This window comes from Perca flavescens, chromosome 13 (genome assembly GCF_004354835.1).
Source record: "Perca flavescens isolate YP-PL-M2 chromosome 13, PFLA_1.0, whole genome shotgun sequence".
Taxonomy (NCBI): domain Eukaryota; kingdom Metazoa; phylum Chordata; class Actinopteri; order Perciformes; family Percidae; genus Perca; species Perca flavescens.
In genome coordinates, this window is record NC_041343.1 from 4,787,294 (window position 1) to 4,808,983 (window position 21,690).

Consider the following 21,690-nt stretch of genomic DNA (forward strand, 5'->3'; position numbering starts at 1 on the left):
TAATGCTCTCAATATCTAACTTAAATATCAAATCTTTTTTTAAGTGGGGGAAAAATGCAACACCTAATCACACTGTAGTCAATATGCGAGATTCAACATGCTTCATAATCAAGCAAACAATTGAGGGAATCTAATATATTCCCTTGATTGCATATTTTATAGACATCATTAAAATGTAATTAAAAATGCTAAAATGACAAACAGTAGCTTGAGTAATTAATATCAGAGCACCCACTACAGACACACAGCTTTCAGATTCACTCTCAATGGAAAACAGTGAATGTGATTTAAAACAACCCAAAGTGGTGATTTAAAATACACATAGGCAGGTGGGGTGTAGAGCTAGAAAGGGTCTTACCTTCCTCCATGTGATGTTGGGAAAGGGGTCTCCCTCTGCCTCGCAGGGGATGACCAGTTCTCTCCCAGCCTCCTGCCTGTACTCCCCTCCAGGAACCACTGAGAATTTGGGAGGGTCCTGCCGGGGGTGAAGAAGCCAGAACAGGTAAGTCAAAACTGATGGGTTGGTGGGGAACTTGAAATGCCTCCTGTTTTGCTATCTCGGGATCATTTAAATGCATAGTAGTCTCGCATTGCCAGACCTTCCTCTGCGGGGGTGGGTCTGGCTAGTCGGATGGGAGAAAAACGTGCTCTGGTTTACTGGCATTTCTTTAAACCAATCACAATCGTCTTGGGTGGCTGCGCCGGACAGAGCCCCGGTGCCGCTGCAAAACAGTCTCGGGAAGGAACTTGTTTTGGTCATTTTAGTCGTGCAACAGAAAACTCCAATTGGACAGATAGTCTAGCTAGCTGTCTGGATTTTTCCTGCAGAGATCTGAGGAGCAGTTAAACATAGTCCTCGTAAATCCACAGCAATTTAAAATTACAACACAAAGAAAGCCCAAGGTAACAGATATTGGTCCGAAAAGAGGTACCGGAGGCAACAGAGACTAAATAGCTATGGCTGTACCTTTAGCACCAGGGGAGCGGGAGGGGACCATCCCATGGAACCCAGGGCGTTGTAAGGCATGCAGGTATAGGTGCCGAGAGAGTCCTCTGTGACCTCTGCCACACGGATGCTCCCATCGTCCATTTGGCTCCAACCAGGGTACTGTGGAAGGAAAAGTCATGGACGGTGTGTAATGAAGAGTTACGTTTTGTTAGAGATCAATGCAAATGGTTCCCATCAATAACTTTGAAGGTTAACTGAATCGTTTCACTCAAATAAGAGACAGAGGGGCGTACTGAAAATGAAAGGATGAAGTGAAGAAAGGAATCACACTCAAGCTTCATCTGAAGAAATGACCCACTTGTTTCCAGTTTGAGGCAGGGTAAAGTGAGCGGAACCAAAGCTGCAGCACTGCACCGGCTCACCTTATCTATTCGGAGAGGGAGGCCATCTTTCTTCCACTTAACCAGAGTTACCGGGGGGTTGGCATCGACAGGACAGCGGATGAAGCCGGGCAGACCAATGGCCACGTAGATGACAGATGGCATGTTTCCCACACGGGCAGGATCTGGTGAAAAACACATGAAACAAGATAGAACATCTCTTTGTAGCTTAGGAAAACGGGTGCCTGCTGATTGTAAAATCAAACAGTTTATGGGATGTGGGCTCATCATTAAATGATAAATGAGTTTATGTGGAGCACAGCTGGTCTCAGAGCAACATTTGTGCGTGTTTGCAGAGTGTAAATTGTTCTACACTGAACCCCCATGCTCATAAGTTTTATTCCTGAACTGAAGCATTGTGCACATGATGGCACATAGAGTAAATCAAACAAGATTTTAACAAGGTTTAAATCTCACTACCAACCTGCTCGCTTCACTGACTTCTATCACACTTAAAAGTAATCTTTCAACCTGGACCCTATTTTCCCATGCATTGGTGTCTAAGTGACTAATGTGAACAAACATCTTTGAAATTGGTTCAGTATTGAGCGAAAATAATGTAACCGGATAATTCTTAATGTACTCCGGGACAACAAGTTTTTATTTTTAAAAGTGCTCATATTACGCTTTTTGGCTTTTCCCCTTTCCTTTATAGTGTTATATATCTTTTTTGTGCATGTTATAGGTTTACAAAGTGAAAAAGCCCAAAGTCCCCCCCAAAGGGACTTACCATCTCCAACAGAAAACACTGTTCACCAACTGCTCCAAACAGCTCTATTGTAGTCCAGCCTTTACCTCAGAGACCAACGTGGTCACTTTGGAACACACGTTATAATGCTAGCCTAGCTGCTAGCATGGCACGCCCTCATACTCTGCTTCTGACTGGCTAGTAGTCCTTACCTAGGTACTGTCAGGGCACGCCCTCATACTCTGCTTCTGACTGGCTAGTAGTCCTTACCTAGGTACTGTCAGGGCACGCCCTCATACTCTGCTTCTGACTGGCTAGTAGTCCTTACCTAGCTACTGTCAGGGCACGCCCTCATACTCTGCTTCTGACTGGCTAGTAGTCCTTACCTAGGTACTGTCAGGGCACGCCCTCATACTCTGCTTCTGACTGGCTAGTAGTCCTTACCTAGCTACTGTCAGGGCACGCCCTCATACTCTGCTTCTGACTGGCTAGTAGTCCTTACCTAGGTACTGTCAGGGCACGCCCTCATACTCTGCTTCTGACTGGCTAGTAGTCCTTACCTAGGTACTGTCAGGGCACGCCCTCATACTCTGCTTCTGACTGGCTAGTAGTCCTTACCTAGCTACTGTCAGGGCACACTCTCATACTCTGCTTCTGACTGGCTAGTAGTCCTTACCTAGGTACTGTCAGGGCACGCCCTCATACTCTGCTTCTGACTGGCTAGTAGTCCTTACCTAGGTACTGAGCATGTGCGACTCCAACAAAGAAGTGAGATGTCTCACTCTGTAGCTAAAACAGAGAGCTCAACACACAGGGTGAAAAGAGGAGCTAGAGCAATGTGCAGTACAACAAATATATGGTGTTTTTAATTTTTTTTTTATGTAAAGCTATTCTGATATAACCTCTAAATACAATTATGAACCTGAAAATGAGCATAATATGAGCACTTTAACTATTATATCATCCTATCATCATACAAATCTGTATGCCATTTACTATTTAATACTAAGTCAACAAAGCAGTATTACAGTGCATCTATTCTCACATTCAGTTGTAGACAGTTTATAAAAACATCACACTACATCACACCTGACCTGCCTCACCTCAATCAGCCTAATCAGATCAGCTCCTAAATGTTTGAGTTTTATTTCTATATTTGCTCCACATTAGTGGCTATCCTTTCACATGTCCACCCCCTGTATTTTAAGTCTTAAATAATTGGGATTCGATATGGTCGAGCTATACCCTTTGGGCATAGAGAGGCACACAAGTAAAACAGAGAGTCCATGTGGTAGAGGAAAAAGGGGCTGAGAGGAGGAAAAGGAGGGCAAAAAAGAGGAGAAGCTCAAACTTCTCATTCCCAAACCCTGAATCTTGAAGAGGGGAGAGAACAGCGTGGTTCCTAAATGAGGTCAGAGAGGAGAGCTTCAGAGCAGGCACTGGATGATAAGGAGGAGAAGTGGTGTGAGTGAGAGGAGGGAGAGGAAGGTGTGGGGCGGGGTGGGGGGGGGGCGTGAGTGCTATCAGAGGAGCGATAGAGGAAGGACGAGCGAGGCTGAGCGTGGGAAAGAGGACAGATGAGAGAGAGAGAGAGCTAGTTTGTTACAGCACTTTAATTATCTGTATACATATATATCCGATGTTAAATTCTGTTGAACATTTTTATTAGAATTGAATTTTTTGTTTTTGTTTCATATTGCTCATTAACTATTGTTTTCATATTTGCTATGTAAATGGATTTACATAATTAATATGAATCCATCCTATTATTGTGTTAATGTTCATATAATTGTTTGTGTTCTGTCCGAATATTTGGACAAATTGCATGTTGATGCTTTTGCAAAATTGTTATTGGAACTTTCATGCCAATAAAGCCCCTTTGAATTTGACAGAGAGAGAGAGAGAGAGAGAGAGAGAGAGAGAGAGAGAGAGATGTGAATGGATGATGTAAGGTAGAGAGGAGCTGGTGGAGGAGAGAGAAGAGAAGGGAAAGAGGGGGAGGAGAGAGGACAGAGGAGAGAGGGGAGGAGAGAGGAGAGAGGAGAGAGGGGAGAGGGGGAGGAGGCGGGGTGACACAATGAAGCAGGCAAAAGGCATGCATCTGGCTTTGCAAAGGAGAGGAGATGAGAGAGTGAGAGAGTGAGAGAGTGAGCGAATGAGTGCGTGACAAGGGGAGATGGAGGGATTAAACCTCAGCGAGAGAGAGATCGACTGACCGCACCGTTGCCAGAACAACTTTGTACTACAGCTGCTGTCCTCCTGAGTCCTAACCGCCGGCCAGCCAGCACTCGGCCACAGAGAGCCCAGAGGAGCGCCGCCACCAGGACCACAGACCAGAATATCAGCCAAGTTTCTAAATATAGCCCTCAGACAGCGCTATCGCTCACGACACGCTGGTTTCCCACTGCAAGATGCTTTAGGGAAGTCATTCACTGGCAGGCATTTCAGGGAGAAAGACAGAGGCAGGACAGGGAGGAAAGGAGGAAAGGAGACTGTGGGAGAGAGATTTCAATAGGACGAGGCAGAAGAGAGAAAAAGGGCATGAAGCGAATGGTGAGGAGCGAATGTTGAGGATTGAGAGAAAGTGATAAAGAGAGGAAGAGGGGACAGAAGGAAAAAAATGAGAATAAGGGGAAAGAATAGGACAGAAAGACAGAGGGAGCGCTCTGCAGTCTGACAAAGAAAAGTCCTTGGTCTTACAGCAATGATGTAATCCCCCCCCTCACTTCTCCCTCCCTCTCATGACTGGTGTTGCCTGCTTCTGTTCGTCTCACACACACACACACACACACACACACACACACACACACACACACACACACACACACACACACACACACACACACACTATCTAATGTACAGCCATCAAAGGAGGCAGGAGAGCAAAGGAATGCAAAATGTCTGTTGCCTTGACTACTGCCAGTGGCCGGTCACCGGTCGCCGAGGCTAAAATCTCAGAGCTCGTCCTGCCTTCTGCCTCTGCCTGTCTGCTCTGGATAAGAGGATAAGAGCCAGATGCTTTTCCAAAGTGACAAATTCACCAAGCGTCATGATTATAGCGCTGCAAGTGACTGATGGAGAGTGAGTGTTTTATGGGAGGGGAGAATGAGGAAGGGGACACCCATGATGAAGACAGAGGGCGGGAGAGATAGAGATGTGTTGCTGTGCATAGGAATATATATGCATACATGAGTACAAATGAGCAATTAAGAAGGGGGGGGGGGAGGCAGAGGAGAGACGGGGAGCAGGAGGGAGAGGCAGAAAGCAAACAAATAGAAAAGTGTATTTGAGAAAGCAAATAGGTGTTTGTATGGCACTGGCTGAGAGGTGGGACAGAGTAGGCCTGGAGACCAGGGGTTTACCTTCCATTACAGGTCTTAGGAGGAGCACCCAAGCCTACCATACACTAGAAGACTTTGAACAGACTACTGCAGTCCGACACCATCTCACATCTGAAGACAACCGTCTCACATCTAACGTTAAAGACATAAACAAAGTCATAATATGTAAAGACTTGCAGGGTCACACACGGCAAGACTACAACTAGATTCGTTTTGAGCCCTGCGTTTATAGGTTCCACCAGGGATTTTGGTTTTGAGTGAGTTAATCCATGAATGAAAACAAGGCTGTTTTCTGCCACTCTTCATTAAGCCCACTTGAAAGCTATTTTTATCCAGAAAATGTCTGCTATCAGTCAGCCTGGGGAAGACAGTTAGGCCTGCCGCTGTCCTTTCTCAGCTCAGGAGTTGCTGCTGACGGCCGCAGTTGGTCTGGACTCAGTAACACCTGATGTGGATTCCCAGTTGATCATATTATGTGTTTTAAAGGATGTGAGATTAGCTATTTGCATTTAAAGAGTATCAATAACATAAAATACATTTTGACGTTCTTGATTGGTAAATAATACAACTAAAATACAATTTCATGACCTGTTGATTAAAGGCAGTCAGATTAATATATATATATATAAGGTCTGGTTTATTTACTCAAAGCTGGGGAAGGCAGTTTTATGGAAAAGGCTAAACAAACGCCCGAATCTGAAACTCTGTCTAGCCCTCTTCGTGCAGCAACCTGTACCAGTACTAGTTATTCATTTCAATCATCCCCATGGTGACTGTGACCCTGATGCGGTTATATAGCAGCAATTCTTTGAGAAGTACTGCCCTGTTTTCTTGTGTGCCCTTTGAGATGACATACTGTGATTCAAGTTCATGTTTATGAATAAAACACATTTTAATAATTTTCTCTCCATCTCTGAAACGCTTCGCCCAAATTGACACGTGTTTTACTGTGTTTGTCAGACTCTCTTTGAGATCACCATTGAACCTGGCTATTACTATCTGAAGGGACGTGCACATGTAACAGCCAATGGGAACACTCTCTCTGAAATGACCTGTGATTGGCCAAAGTCTCTCGTCACGGGCTACATTTCCTAAAGCCTGAGAACAGAGCCAGGAGGAGGTGCAGAAGTCTAGTTTTCTCTCAGACCCCTTGAATTATAATATGCTGAAAGGTTATTATGGAATGTTATGCCCAATGATGCAAAAAATAAAGGGCCTATTGTAGCTTCAAATTCCCTAATAAAGTATTTCTTGACAAGCTTCTTTCTATGAGCTACGGGATCCTATATGAACACCACCACTACCAAAGTTAGAACACTTCAGCTTATTTCACATGATTTTTCTTGGTCTTTGGATATGGGCGGGGCTCAGTTGGAAAAAGGTGATGTCACAATCTTCCATCCCCCCCAATCAGGATTAAGAATCATTTCATCAAATAATTGAATGGAATTTGGTGGATTGTTTGATCACTGTCAATCAAATGTGATCAAACCATACCCACACAGTCCCCAAGAAACCAAGTAACAGACCTTTTAGTATTGACCTCTTAAAACAATACCTAAGGATGTTTTTGATTGTTGCTGATTTAGTTATTCATATTTAATGTCTAAGATTTGAAGCCGAGTTTTCAGGGGCTGGAAGTTATCCATGTTCTTGCAGTGGACAGCGTCTCTTTCTCTACCTGCTCTGCCATCTTTCATTCCTCTGAACCTCTGGCATGATTAGTGCTTGGGTTCAGGTATTATTAGTACAGAGTTGACCCACGCAAACACGCATAAAGAGGAATCCTTGCAATGAACCAGGACAGACTCTAAAGTTCAGCACATACAGCAATGAAAAGTGTAGAAAAAGCAGAGCACTCACATTGCACTGTTAGGTAGGCAGAGGCAGTGGGGGGTTGGCCCAGGCTGTTGCTAGGAGCACAGGTGTATTTCCCAGCATCCTCCGGCTTGACTTGAGCAATGATGAGGGATCCATCAATGAGAATACTGACTCTGCGCTTCAGGTCACTGTGAAAAATGAAGAGAGCGGAAACGTTCATGTTGGGATCAAAGTGGGTTTTTTTGGGAAGAAATCAGTGTTGAGAAAAAAAAGACTTGGCAAAATGTTAGCGAATTAGCAAACATCTAAGGCGTAAGACTCATGCAGTGTGTACCAAACGTGTACACATTGGGACAACTATCTTCCACGCTGAAGCTTAGTCTTTGTTAGTACTGAATACTATTTCAACACATCTCGTCAGTCATCAGAAGGCACAAGTCTTATGAGCATTTACTTGAGAATATTTATAGATAGATGCACACGTATGCTGTCATACTGATTTATGATGCAAGGCTTCCATGAAGACGACGACAGTATATTTGGCCACTGCCACATTTTCTTGCCCTTTTGTGCTTTTACCTCAGTGGATGTGTAGCTCTGACTTTCATATAAATGATGTCCAGCACACAGCTTGATTCATGATTCCTAGCTGAATGGTTGGTTGCATAGGAACTGTAAGTCTCCACGCTATAAAAAGGTAGCTGGAAAACTCATTAGGATATGCCAGTGGGAGGTTGATGGATTAATTGATACCAATATCAATAATAACTTTGCCAGATGCAGAGATTTCAGATTTTCCTTTAAATCTCTAGAACCCCCCCCAGCTTGCAGGCTTTGTGTTGGATCTGAAGAAGGGGATCTCGGTTCATGCTCAACTTAGCGTCACGCACAGTGCCTGCAGATTTTTCAGCAGCACATTCATTCTTTACAAATCCCATTTATTTTCATCCTAAAGGGGCTCTATTATTGTGAGATCTGGGGGTGTGTGTGTGTGTGTGTGTGTGTGTGTGTGTGTGTGTGTGTGTGTGTGTGTGTGTGTGTGTATATCTCTGGAGAACTACACCAAAGTTACTGTCATGTTTCTGGAACTAGCCTCAAGTGCAATATTTGTGAGAAGTATCCATTTAAATATGGTTAGACTGTGGCGGTGAAGGGATTTTGACCGCTGTTTTAGCTGATTTTGGACTAAGGAAAAAAAAACAAGTCAGGCATAAAGTAGCCTAGCATTTTCAGGTTGTGATGGATTACATCACACCATATTAGCATGACAGTATTAAAGGCAATTTTTTATTTTACCGATCAAACTCCAAAAACACTGGCTCCTACCCTTGAACAGATGTACGTATTATTTACAGGATAAGTCTCTTGAGATCCTGTTGTCAAAAAGGTCCTGACAAGTCATTTCATTTTACCAGCTGTTGGGTGGTGCATACAAAAAACATACAGAAACCCTTCAAGGTCATGGATTATGGGAAAAAAGAATGTTCTAAATTGGTCAATCAGCAGAGGCAAAGATTTCCCAACTTAAGTCCATTTATGGGTCATGCTCCCCAAAACCCTCGCTCCAACATTTCCCATAATGCAATGCGATAGTGTCCTTTTTAGATAGTGCTCATTAATGTTTATTCTTTTAATGCCAGGACTGCCAAGGATTCTTCTTCCATCATTTAGCTTTAGCTTTCAGCTTTAACAAAAAGCTTGGATTTCAAGTTGTGGAGTTTGAAAGATTTGGGTGTTTAAAGAATGTCCAGACCTTGGTTTTTATTTTTTCATTGGCAATAATGTGGAGGTTGGATGACAGCTCAGAATCAATAATAACTTTTAGAATTATATAAATAATATATAGAATAGAATCAACTTGTCATAATAAAGACCAATCACTGCATGTAATTGAAAGAATATTTGAGGATCTTTTGACTCAGTGTTTAGTGCCAAGAAGCACAATAGAATACTAGAATTTTCCATAATGCATCAACAGCATCCTCCCTGTCTGTAAATGCCCATGTCTTACAAACTCCAGGCTCCCAGTTTGTAATGCAGGTTATCTGTTGTCCAATCTCCAAGCCTAAACTGAGCTGACCCTGATGATCCAGCGTGTGGTCCAGCACACACTTATCCAGCTAAAACTGGTTCTTAATGCTGAAAAGACCAAACTAATGTTGTTTTCAAACACAAAGAAGGTCCCTCAATCTACTCCCTTAGTGTCCACTCTTGAGGGAAATGTCATAGAGATGGTTCACACCTACAAGTATCTTGGTATTTTGCTTGATGACTCCCTGACTTTTAAACCCCATATAGATAATCTTGTGAAAATGCTTAAACTTAAACTGGGCTTTTTCTTTCGTAATAAATTCTGTTTTTCTTTTGAGGCAAAAAAGCACCTTGTTAATGCAACATTTTTATCCATTTTAGACTATGGAGAACTGTTGTACATGAATGCCTCTGCTAAATCTCTCCATAAGATTGACATTGCATATCATGCTTCTCTGCGGTTCATTACTAATTGTAGGGTCTTGACCCATCACTGTGAACTGTATTCTCGAGTGGGATGGCCTTCTTTGTCCTCCAGGAGGCTGGGTCACTGGTATACTTTCATTTATAAGGCCATGCTTGGTCTATTGCCATCCTACATCTGTAACTTAATCTCACGGAGGAGTGTTGGCTCTCTTTGTTTGCGTTTAAATGATCTTTTGTTGCTCGCTGTTCCACTTGCCCGTACAGAACTGGGAACAAGGGCTTTTGTTTACTCAGCCCCCCACACATGTAACATGTTGCAAAAAGACTGGAAATTGACTGAATTACTCATTGAACGCTTTTAAGTCCAGTTTGAGATCACTTGAGTCAATCCTTTGTAACTGTTTTTCCTAATGTGTATGTAATTGTATTGTATGTTTGAAATTCTTTTGCTGCTTCTTGGCCAGGACTCCCTTGAAAAAGAGGTTTTTAATCTCAATGGGACTTTCCTGGTTAAATAAAGGTAAAATAAAAAAAAAAATGATATCATCAGGGTTATTTTTTTTCCCTCCAGAGTCACAGAAGACATTAAACAACTGTTTTCATATGCTGGGTAGTACTCCTCATGATGAGTACATTTGTGTGTAAAATACAACATTACAGTATTAAACATAAGGGCACACTGTAGATTATTCAGTGCTGTAAATCTGCTGTTTTGCAGAACACAGCATGCGCTGTAGCTCTGTCTATAGTTTCAATAGTCCAAGATGTTGCATTTATCCATTTCTACATCAGACATGTTTGCATTTGGAGAGAGGGAGCAGGGATGAGATACAGGTCTCGTGACTGTTGACCAGCCACTTGCAGTAGCCAAGGCAACAGATATTTTGCAATTCTTCGCTTTGCTCCCTCCGCTGCCCATTCCACATCATACTGTAGTGCAACGAGCAGAGGTGGGCTGTATGAGTCTTGGGAGAAAAGCGAGTGAAAAAAGATGACATCATCCCTGATGGAAACAACACGTTTGTTGTCATTTAACCACTGTTGTGGTGTCACTTTCACAGGATGTGTTTTGCAAAGCAGCATTTCTGCTGATTGAACATAGAATATAGAGGCCTTAGAAGCAAAACATCAAATCTGTCATGATTGCGGCTTTTTCAAAAGACAGAAGCCTTACATTTCAGAGAGCTGTTCACGCTGCTCCGACTGAAACATGAGGGGAAAACAGCAGTCAAATTTAAGGGATTTGTTAGCAAAGGCAATCATTTATCAAACTACACAATTCAGTCCTCAGTCACTACAGTCATAAAATAACTAGAAACTGCCAGGAGCAACAGAATCTGCATCGCCTGCCCTGTCTGGAGGCATTAGAACAAGCTTTGTGTGAAATCCTTCGTTTTTATACCCCAGTCGCTAGTCAAAATATATCACAGCAGTTGTAGTTTAAGCCATGTTGTGGACAGAGAAGCTTAGCAAGCGGTAGTTTAGGCCACGAGTGACCTAAGAACTCGGGTCAAACTGGGACAAGCCACATTGATTGCCAGGCTGATCTAGTGACTCTGTGAGCAATTTGAAATACAATTTGAAGGCATTAATGATGCTTGAGCCTTGTGTCACACAGTATCTCTCACAATACGCATGGTAGTGAGCTGATTCATCAGCGTGGTTGTTTGTGTTCACTATCTCCCGTCACAGAGACTGATGAGCATTAAATGAATGACTCATCCGGTGGGTCTCCCTTCCACAGGATAGAAGCTGCAGAGTGTCACCCATCTCATTTCTCCTAAGCTTTCTACTCTTGTCTTACTTCTTCAGGGTTTCCCCCAGAAACGTTGTTTAGGCCCGGTGGGAAATGTCTTTTTTTGACGAGGGCCCAGCTGGGGCCAGTCCCTGACTGATGGCAGCATTAATGTAGAGGCCAATAGTTTCTGTAATAAAAGAATCATGGACAGAATCGCGAAATTGAGAATTTAAAAAAGCTATAAGACAGATTCCATAGGGCCGCACATTAAGTCAGAGCTGAAAGCTAACTGGAGATTTGAAAATATGACTGTCTAAGTTTTCAACCCCAAGGCCTACACAGGACTTCCAAGCGGGGGAGTGTTATTCATGTCCCAGAAGAAGATAAACTTAACTGTCACTAGACCTAAGGTTGACCGGTTATCAGAATTTCGTACAATATCATACAAACCCGTTGATGAGAATATGTGACTAGCAATGACTAAATATGTAGTGAAAGCGCCTTATAACTAAGAGATGGCTTAATTTCCCACCAAACAAATGACGATGTTGGGAAGTTGCGTGGAATTATGGGAGTTGTAGTTTTTAATGTTAAATACCTTTGCTGGTTAGAATGCATCTGTTCACTGACAAGTTTACCCATTCAAGGTTATTCACGTTACATTTAGTAACGATTATTCATGTTATTCTAATAAAATAGCTGCAGTTTCCCCAACATAATTATGTTTTTCTTGATTCGATTTGTATTGTTGGCTGACCAGTTAGCTAGTGAGCCAGCAAGCTAACATTAGCCAGCAGCTAAAACTCAGAATATTTCACATATCACTGTCACCTTTTGGATGGTTGTAACCCTAGCTAGCTATTCAATGAGGCTGAGAGACGGTGTGGGTGGGGATTGCTGGGGGAATGGCCGCTATTGTGATTCGGGTGCTGGGTCTGAAATGGTCCGTTTCCCGACGCTTCATTAAACTGCCGTTAGCGTCGTAAGCACCAGGCACTGGAGTTAAGTGCTGGCCGGGGGGTTGCTGTAATGAAAGGCTGGCTTCTAGCTGACGGGGGGCTAATGGTAACTAGCTAGTTATATGTCCCGGGGCAGTTGTCAGCTATCATCCCGACTGAGTCTCTCTGCGCCGGGGGAGTGAGGCAGACAGACCGGGGTGTGCTAGCTAGCTGGCTAAATTAGCATTAATCGTCTATCTATACAGCTAACGTTAACGTTACTGGTGAACTCATTCGTGGGTTAGTCCAGTGCTGTTAACCATGGTCAAAACAATCATACTTAAAATAACTTTATGAGCATGTTGAACGATGTTGTAACCAAGCTTTAGCATTAACGTTAGCTACTTGTCAACCAGCACATTGTAGTAACGTTAAGCTGATCGATATTGATATGTATCAATAAATAAGGTCTCTGTTGTATTACTGTGTTGCAAAGTGGCATGTAATCAATTACAAAATGATGCTGCGTGGCAAAAAAAAAAAAAGCAGTATTACGGTTACGAATATTTTTCTGTGACATTGTATGATTTACAATTACTCCTGAACATATCATCTGGGTGCCGTGTTCTGTGTGATGTTTTAAACCTTTTCACTACACAGTATATCAACTCTGGAAAATAAACATATCAGAGCAAATTCTTCCATCATGTCCTTATTTTAAATTTTTCAAAAGGGCAGACATCCTGTTATTGAAATGAACTTACGGTATACTGTAAAGACTATTTCCTATTTCTTTTTCATAATTTAATAATAAATGAAATATAATATTAGGCAGCATGAAATGGCCATACCAGTAAAAAGAGAAAATCTCCCTCTTTGTTTGACAATATAGCCTGATGCATGAGAGCTGGGTTTGACTCTGTCTCTTTTAAAAACCGTGCATTGAAGCGGACGTTGATGTAATTTGATGCATTGTGAATGTGCATCATAAACCTAACTTAACTTCAAGCTTTGGTGGCTGTAGGGCACTTTATGGGGAAGCAGAATGGACAAGTGCATTTTTGTCTCTGTCAGAACAGCTTCCAAGGATCAACAGTGGAAATGTCATCGCTTGGGGCTATGGAGGGAGATGTGCCGACTGACTGACATTTCTAGAGATCCATCATACAAAATTAGTGATTTTGCTTTCTTTCCATTATAACATTTCTTTTAGTTTAAAGCTGATAACATGGATAGAGAGATGGAGAGATGTATGTCTTTTTGTCTAAAAACTCATCAAACTGAACTCGCTCAGCATATTGTCTAGCAGTGACTAAATATGTAGCGAAAGCCTTTTAACTAAGAGATGGCATCATTTCATACCAAACAAACTACGTAAAAAGAGATGGTAAATAATTTAAAAGGGTTCAGATTTGATGACTTAACTGGAACTGGACTTAGATGTAATAAAATGCGATGAAAGCCCAGATGACCCTGATAATACTGCAGACCAACAGGGTGAAGAATTGCCATTTTTCCACTGCATGGTACAGCTCAACACGATTCTACTCGACTATCTCCGTTTTGGTTTAAATATTACTGCACCTGGAACTCTCTTCGGTCGAGGTTCCAAGCGAGCTGAGCCGATACTAGAAGGTGGAGTTAAAACACTGCGGACCACTGATTGGTCAGAGAGACGTCAGTAGCGCAACACGCAACATTCTGCACAAACCTGCCATTTTAATATAGCCAAGCTATCGTCAATAGCAACGGCAATTTTTTATTCACTTGACCCACATATAAAAAATTGGCAGCCCGCAAAACTACGGCGTACACTACACGTCCAATTAAGTACAGACATTCCTCTGTTTGGATGCCAATACAAGGATTCAGCGAATGACACAGCAGTTTCAAGCATCGTGGCTATGAAAATCGGCTGACAATCTCACCTACACTGATGGGTACTATCTTCTGTGGAAAACAAAAAGAGAAAAGTACTGGTACCAAAAAAGTGAGCCGAGTCGAGCAGAGCCATACCATTCAGTAGAGACACGGCATTACAACACCTGTTGTGCAAGAGGAAGAAGGATCACTGCCAGAAATCAGCAATGAGTTGAAATGTCTCATGATATAAAGAAAGAAGAGTGTTTTCCGTTCTCTCACAGGCTGCATTCACTGATGGATTTTAAAAACTTATTTTGTGAATCTCTCTTAATAAATGTTATTACCACCTTCATCAGTTATTAGAGAATTCAGCTGCAGTGCGACAGACCACAATCACTGTTTGCAAAGCTAGGTTTGGCTGGATATTAATTTATTCATCTATGCTGTTGGAATATATGAAATTTAAAGGAGGGGGGGCTGGTCCGATTATTACTGTGGTTGTTTTATTAAGTATTTTGTAAACCTCTCACCCATGAGGGTAAAACATTTTTTATCTGACATGAGAAGAATCGGAAAACTTCAAATCCGCTCATTAAAAGTTAATAAAACTGATGTGACTGTTTTTCAGCAAAGGAGATGATAATTAAGTTCTAACAGTATTACAGTATTACAGTAATTAGGCGAAGAAGACATGCATTTATTCCATGCAAACTTAACCATGTGATGCAACTTTTACATTAATCTGACCACATTTCATTTAGATTTTTGCCATGTTTAAAGTGTTACAGAAATGGTACTGTTTGACCTAGTAAGATTGCTGCCATGCTTTTGAAATAAAAGTGACTGTGCACTACTTTAGACATGAGACCCACATGTTAAATCACCATTTACATGAATGAGTGAATGTCTGAAAGGGGCTTTGCTCCATGCTGTCTTGAATGGACTCTCAAAAACATTCATGTGAGAAGAGATCTCATATCTCAATGGGACCTTTCTGGCTAATTAAAGGATACATAAAATAAAAAAATAGCATGTGATGTTATTCTCAAAACCCAATCACCAAGTTGAAACAGAATGTAACATACAATGACTCCTAGAACTTATTCATGAAAATATACATAATGAAGTCAAGGATATTGTTTTAACATTGAATATCATTGTCATGTAAAAATGACTTTTTTAGTTCCACTGCAGCTACTACAATCTTAAAGGGGTGATAGAATGATTATATAGGGTATTTCACACTGTTCCTTATGGTCTCCTAATGGGGTATGTAACATTGGTTGGGCTGAAAATGGCTTGTTTGATATTTTATTGGCCCTTATGCCTCCCTGTGTTTTGGCCCTATTTGTAACAAGAGCTTTTCTTCCAAATATGGTATGCTCATGAATATTTAGATGAGCTGCGCGCTGATTGGTTGAGCGAATTGCCATACGCACACATTAGAGACACGCGCTGATTGGTTGAGTGAATCCCCAATACACGCACATTAGAGACGCGACAGAATCTCATATTCCAGACACTGCAATGTTTCCTTACCAAATTCACTTCTGAGCCTTTTTAATGCGAGAAATCAACTATATAAAGCTCATATATGGGCCGTTTTACGAAAATTGATGGCTAATTGCAAATTTGGTAAGACATGTCGGACTTTAGGAGCTCCACACAGTCTGACGAGAAAGCGGCAGCCTGCTGGGCTCCATACCCAGCGCAAAGTCACCCTTTGTGGATACTGCACTACCGGCCGGTTGCCGGCTGCCGGCATAACTATATAATATATTCACGGTTTGAATTCGTCACGCCACTTATATAACATCTACCCCAATGTCTTATAAAGCTAACCGTTGTGTCCGATTTGATTTTAAGGCATTTTTATGAACACCAGGCATCTTATTAGGACGAGCAGTTAGCTAGCTATATGTCCCATTCAATACAATGGGAAACGATAGCAACTAGCTAGCTACACTTTCGGCATAACTATAGTATATTTACAGTTTGAATTTAGTCACGACACTTATATAACATCATTCCCCAATGTCTTATAAAGCTAACCGTAGTGTCTGATTTGACTTTAAGGCATTTTTATTAACGCGAGGCCTCTTTGTAGGACGAGCACCTGCTAGCTATATGTCCCATTCAATACAATGGGGAACTATCGCAGCTAGCTAGCTAGCTACACTTTCGGCATTACTATAGTATATTTACAGTTTGAATTTCGTCACGGCATGAATATTACAGGTTCCCCAAGGTCTTACAAAGCTTAGCTAACACTTGTCCGATTTCAGATTTCAATTGAATGCATTTTTGTGAATGTCAGAGGTCTCGTTAGGAGGAGGCTAGTTAGCTCTCATTGATGGACTCCAGCTCACCGCGGGCTCTATCAATGAGGCTTGCGGACAAGAGGCGTTTATTTCCCCGATTGTTTGTTTAAATAACTCAACGCACATATCTATTATAAGATTAACTGGAACCTGCGGGCTGCGGTAAGAGATTGCGGGCGTAACAAGCTCGCTGACCGCGCTCTCAGTCACTCACCGGCCGGCCGGTAGCAGGAAGAGGGGAGGGAGAACAGCGAGCTGCAGGCCCTGGAGCGGGTATTGAGCACCGGGCCGCCGGCCGAGCTCAATCGAGCTCACAGCAGGCCGGGGCAAAGGCGCGGGAAGTCATTTTCAGCAGGGGGTGCGGGGTGCTGGCGCGGGGGGGTGCGAAGAACGACTCTACCTCTGCCTCCCCCCCCCCTCCATGAAGTAGGCTACATACGGTGCGTACTGCACAGCGAACTAATGCACTAAATCACATGCCAATCACTACTGGTCAAAAGATTCCTTTGCAGCGGCCCGGGTTTAAATCCGACCTGCGGCCCTTTGCTGCGTGTCATTCCCTCTCTCTCTCTCCCCCGTTCCTGTCTATCCACTGTCACTATCGAATAAAAAATAACAAAAAAAACGATGAATGACCAGCTGAGGAGGCATCAAGTATGCCTTTCCAGTTCAATAAACCAAGTACTGCCATCTGACTCACACATCACAAGACAGTGTTACAATTAATTAAATCATACCAAAGCGTTGTATGGCTCAAGACTATGGCAATATAATATTCACTAAAAATCACCCAAGCAGAAAGCACAATAGTAATTCTGAAACGTGATTGACTGAAGATACAACAATGCCATCACACAACACAGCTGAGTGCAGGTTGTAAAATAACAGTCACTTAGTCAGCTGGCTACTTCACAAACTGCAAAAGCCAACATATAGGCTACTGCACTTGACAACTGTCTCACACAAGCCTATAGCAGCATCACAAAATTATGATGCCATTCGTCTGATATGCATGGCATTTCAATAAACTAAACAAAATATGTGCATTATCTGGTCACACGGTCACAACAGATTATATTAACCTACTCAATTTACAGATAGCATAATAGCTCTTACCTTTAGAAGATCTAATTTCTTGTCTTTTTCTTTGCAAAGTCGCAGATCAAATCCTCAAAGTCCAGCTCCCTCAGCAGCTCGCTAAACCCTACTACACATGTGTTGCTGTGTGTTGGGAGCACTTTACAGGCAACGCGACAAATGTCTCCGGTGGACAGTGATCTAGAATCCACTCCCGTGGTACCGTTTCACCGTTGTGAAGGTGTCGGGCAGTGCCTCGTTAGTGAGAGAGCGGGTCTTTTTGCCGCCAGCCTCGTCCCCCCTCCGAGATGCTGGATATTTAGCCGCCGATTCTGAAAGGCTAATATCCCTCTGGGTATAACTTCCTCCCGGATGGTCTCTGTAATCGGTCCCCGTAGTGCAGGGTCTTCAGAGATGATGGTACCTGAGGGGCCATTACCTTGTTCTGTAATGCTGATGACCGCCGGCCTCATCTCTGTCTTTTTCCACAACAACTTCGCTAAAGTGAACGTTAGCCACCGTTAGCTGTGGCTGAGTGTAGCTGGTAGAAGGCAGCGATTCTTCCAAGCTAACGTTGGCTAGCTCCTCGACATCCTCCTCTTCGTCATTCCCAGCTCTTTTAAAAAAGCTTTTTATTCGCGGGACATTTTTTATAGCAGCCGCTTCTTTCTCTCTCTTTTCCACACTTTCACTCGCTGATGCAACCCAATCTGACCGGGGATCAGTTACAAATTAATTCCACTCTTTCAATCTCAACTCGTTCTTAGAAAGCTGATCTTGGATCAGTGCGATGTAAACAACATGCTCTATGCCCACCCACCTTTATCTTTAGCCAATCTACACAGTGCACCCAATCATTACATTAAACAACTTTTATTTTATTCTGATTGGATAATTATCCCCATAATGATTAATGCCCATTGGGTAATACGGGTTTGATCGCAGTTTGCCAACAACGGGTGCTGCCACCAACAGGGGGTGCTGCAGCACCCCCAGCACCCCTACTTCCCGCGCCTATGGGCCGGGGTCTGTAACAGAGGACAGGCAGGGCGGCGATGTAGCAACCCAGGCAGCACCGGCCGCTGAACTCCGACACACAGTCGGACAAAATTTGCAATTAGCCATAAATTTTCATTAAATGGCCCATATTTGAGCTTTAAATAGTTGATTTCTCACATAAAAAAGTTTCAGAAGTGAATTTTGTAATGGAATAGCACAGATCTGCGTGACCTAGATTCAGAACACTACCTGATCTCAGGTCAGTTGTGTAGCCTATGTAAATGTTGGGGCGTGACCTAGGGCTGGGCGATATATCGATATTAAAAATATATCGATATATTTTTAAATGAGATATGGAATTAGACCATATCGCATATATCGATATAGTTCAAATGTGATCCTTGCTCCCATAGATATATACACAGATGTCGCCTTGAGGTTCTAAACATACGTCGAAACCGCCGCCATCTTGGAACAGGGGTCCGAAGCATTCAGATCAACGCTAAAGATGCCGGACTTTTGTACTGCTTAATTATGTTCGATAGAGGAAATGAAAAGAACAAACAGCAATGAATAACATTTAACAGGTGACAATGTGTTTTATGATTATGTATGCCGCCTTCGACCAGCAATCTGAGCTCCGGCGGCAGCGGGAGGCGGAGAGCTCCGTGGCCGGCCGCAGCGTCTCTTCCCCCGGGAAAAACACAGCTTTGCCTCGCTGCAGCGCCGGTCCCCGCTGATCCAGATCGGACCAGCCAAAGACAGAGTGGTGATCGGTAGGATCTTACACGTAGTCCAGGACGACTTGTATGTCGATATCGGCGGAAAGTTCCACTAAGTTTGCCGGCGGCAGGCGGACGGAGAGAAGCTACAGCGGGGCAGCAGAGACCGTCTGCAGCTGCAGGATCTGGAGCTCAGTGCCCGTTAAAATGACATGTAACGCATAAATACATACAGAAATAAATAGTGAAGGAATGAGCCTGGACATTTCAGTCTGTTTTAAACTTCACCTTGAAGCAGAAACTCTTAGTTCAGAAGGGTGAAGTTTCCGTTTGGACTCAGATCTGTGAACCGATCATAATAAATATTCTTTGTATTAACACATTAATTAGTTTCTTTGTTTTGTAGTCGATAGTTCATCTTTTAGTTTACTTAAGTGGAAGCAGTATCAAGTGGAAGAATGGGACTATAAACCTAGGCTTACAGGCATGAGGCATTACATTTTGAACAAAGTAGATTATATTAATATCAAAAGCTTAATTGACCTTTGGAACGAATCACAAATATGGAGCTTTGATTTCAAAAAAGGTACTCCTGTTATACAGTATTTAGGTTTACATTTTATTGTTATTTGAACAGCTGAGCATTTAATCATGAACCAGGTGAAGAAACCGGTTTATTATTTATTTGATTTTGCAACTGTCTCTATGAAACTACTTGTGACATGTCATATTTGATTTTGGCTTTGACTGAACATTTGCTCTCACTTTGCGGAAAAAAATATCGGGATATATATCGTATATCGATATTCAGCCAAAATATATCGGGATATGACTTTTGGTCCATATCGCCCAGCCCTAGCGTGACCGTTCTCTTAAAGGAGAATTCCGGCCAATTTTTACGTTAATCTTGATCGCTATAGCTACGCGAGTACTTTTGATAGAAAAAACCCCGACCCGAATCAGTGCAGGTAACACGGAGAAGCTGCAGCTACGTACTACAAGCGTCCCCTGAGCTAAAACGGCAGTGCTCGGGGCAAGTTTTAGAGTGCCTTTGTGCCTCTTAACAGACACAAAATGCAATTAATATGTCTGTGCCACAAGAACAGGGCCCTTACGTGTCAACAAGATGCGTTTTCAACTCAGACATTGTTTAAATTCACCTACCCTGGTCCCTGTCTCGATCCTGCCAGTAGCTAGCTTGCCCTGCTAGCTGATAGCCGTTAGCTGCTAGCTGCCGTTTGGTGAGTGTATTCAGACAGGCTTCTGTGATAATCATCCCAAAAACAATCCACGGAGCGGTGGTGGTGTGGCTATGTCCTCCAGAGGACAGGTCATGTCATGTCTTGAAGTGTATTCCCCCCTAAAAAAAAACAATAGTGCGGTAGTAGCTGTTAGCTGCTAGCTGCCCTCCGGTGAGTGTGTACAGCCAGATAGCTGTTAGCCGTTAGCTGCTAGCTGCCGTCCGGAGAGTGTATTCAGCCAGGCATCTGTGCTAATCATCCCAATAGAAATCCACGGAGCGCCCGGTGGGTTGGTGGATATCCTGCATAGGACAGATCATGCCTTTGCAGCGAAAGGTTTAGATTATTTCCCCCTCAAAATAGGTAATTGAGCACTGTAGTGGTTATGACCATATCAGTGACTATGTAACTACATGGAAACGGGATAAACGATGTCTGTGGCTTGCACAGTAATAGCGTTACTGAAGCCTAGCTGTTGCATCGCGCGGTCTCCTGGGAATTCAGTTGTAGCAGAAAAAGGTAAACAGTAATTTGCAGATTGGAGCGTAGTGTGTGTGAAGAGTGAAAAGCAGAGTTGTTTATAACGGAAGAAGCTTGGAGTATGAAGAATATAGCAGATATGCAACACACGGAAGAGAGCTTTTTGCGTTTGATGGTCATCCTTATTTATTCGAACCAGAGTATACAGACGAAGAACTAGCCTCAAGAGTTGGAAAGAACGAGACTGACAGACAGAGGGGAAACAGGCAGATGAACTTGCTGTTCCAAGCACAAGCTAAAGGTAGCCTTCAGTAACTGGGGGACATAGCCACACCACCGGGCGCTCCGTGGATTTTTACTGGGATGATTATCACAGATGCCTGGCTGAATACACTCTCCGGACGGCAGCTAGCAGCTAACGGCTAACAGCTATCTGGCTGTACACACTCACCGGAGGGCAGCTAGCAGCTAACAGCTACTACAGCACTATTGTTTTTTTTAGGGGGGAATACACTTCAAGACATGACATGACCTGTCCTCTGGAAGACATAGCCACACCACCACCGCTCCGTGGATTGTTATTGGGATGATTATCACAGAAGCCTGTCTGAATAC

General features: G+C 42.9%; 1 protein-coding gene across 6 annotated transcripts in view; it reads right to left on the reverse strand.

Annotated features, from left to right (window-relative positions):
* Positions 1-21,690, reverse strand: part of igsf9bb (immunoglobulin superfamily, member 9Bb) — a 137,880-nt gene that overhangs the window by 42,914 nt on the left and 73,276 nt on the right. For all 6 annotated transcript variants that reach the window (XM_028594646.1, XM_028594643.1, XM_028594644.1 and 3 more), the window contains exons 7-10: positions 7,282-7,427; positions 1,372-1,514; positions 968-1,108; positions 359-475 (exon numbers count right to left, since the gene is read on the reverse strand). In XM_028594646.1, coding sequence (XP_028450447.1) covers positions 359-475; positions 968-1,108; positions 1,372-1,514; positions 7,282-7,427 — 547 coding nt within the window. The remainder of the gene's footprint in view (positions 1-358; positions 476-967; positions 1,109-1,371; positions 1,515-7,281; positions 7,428-21,690) is intronic.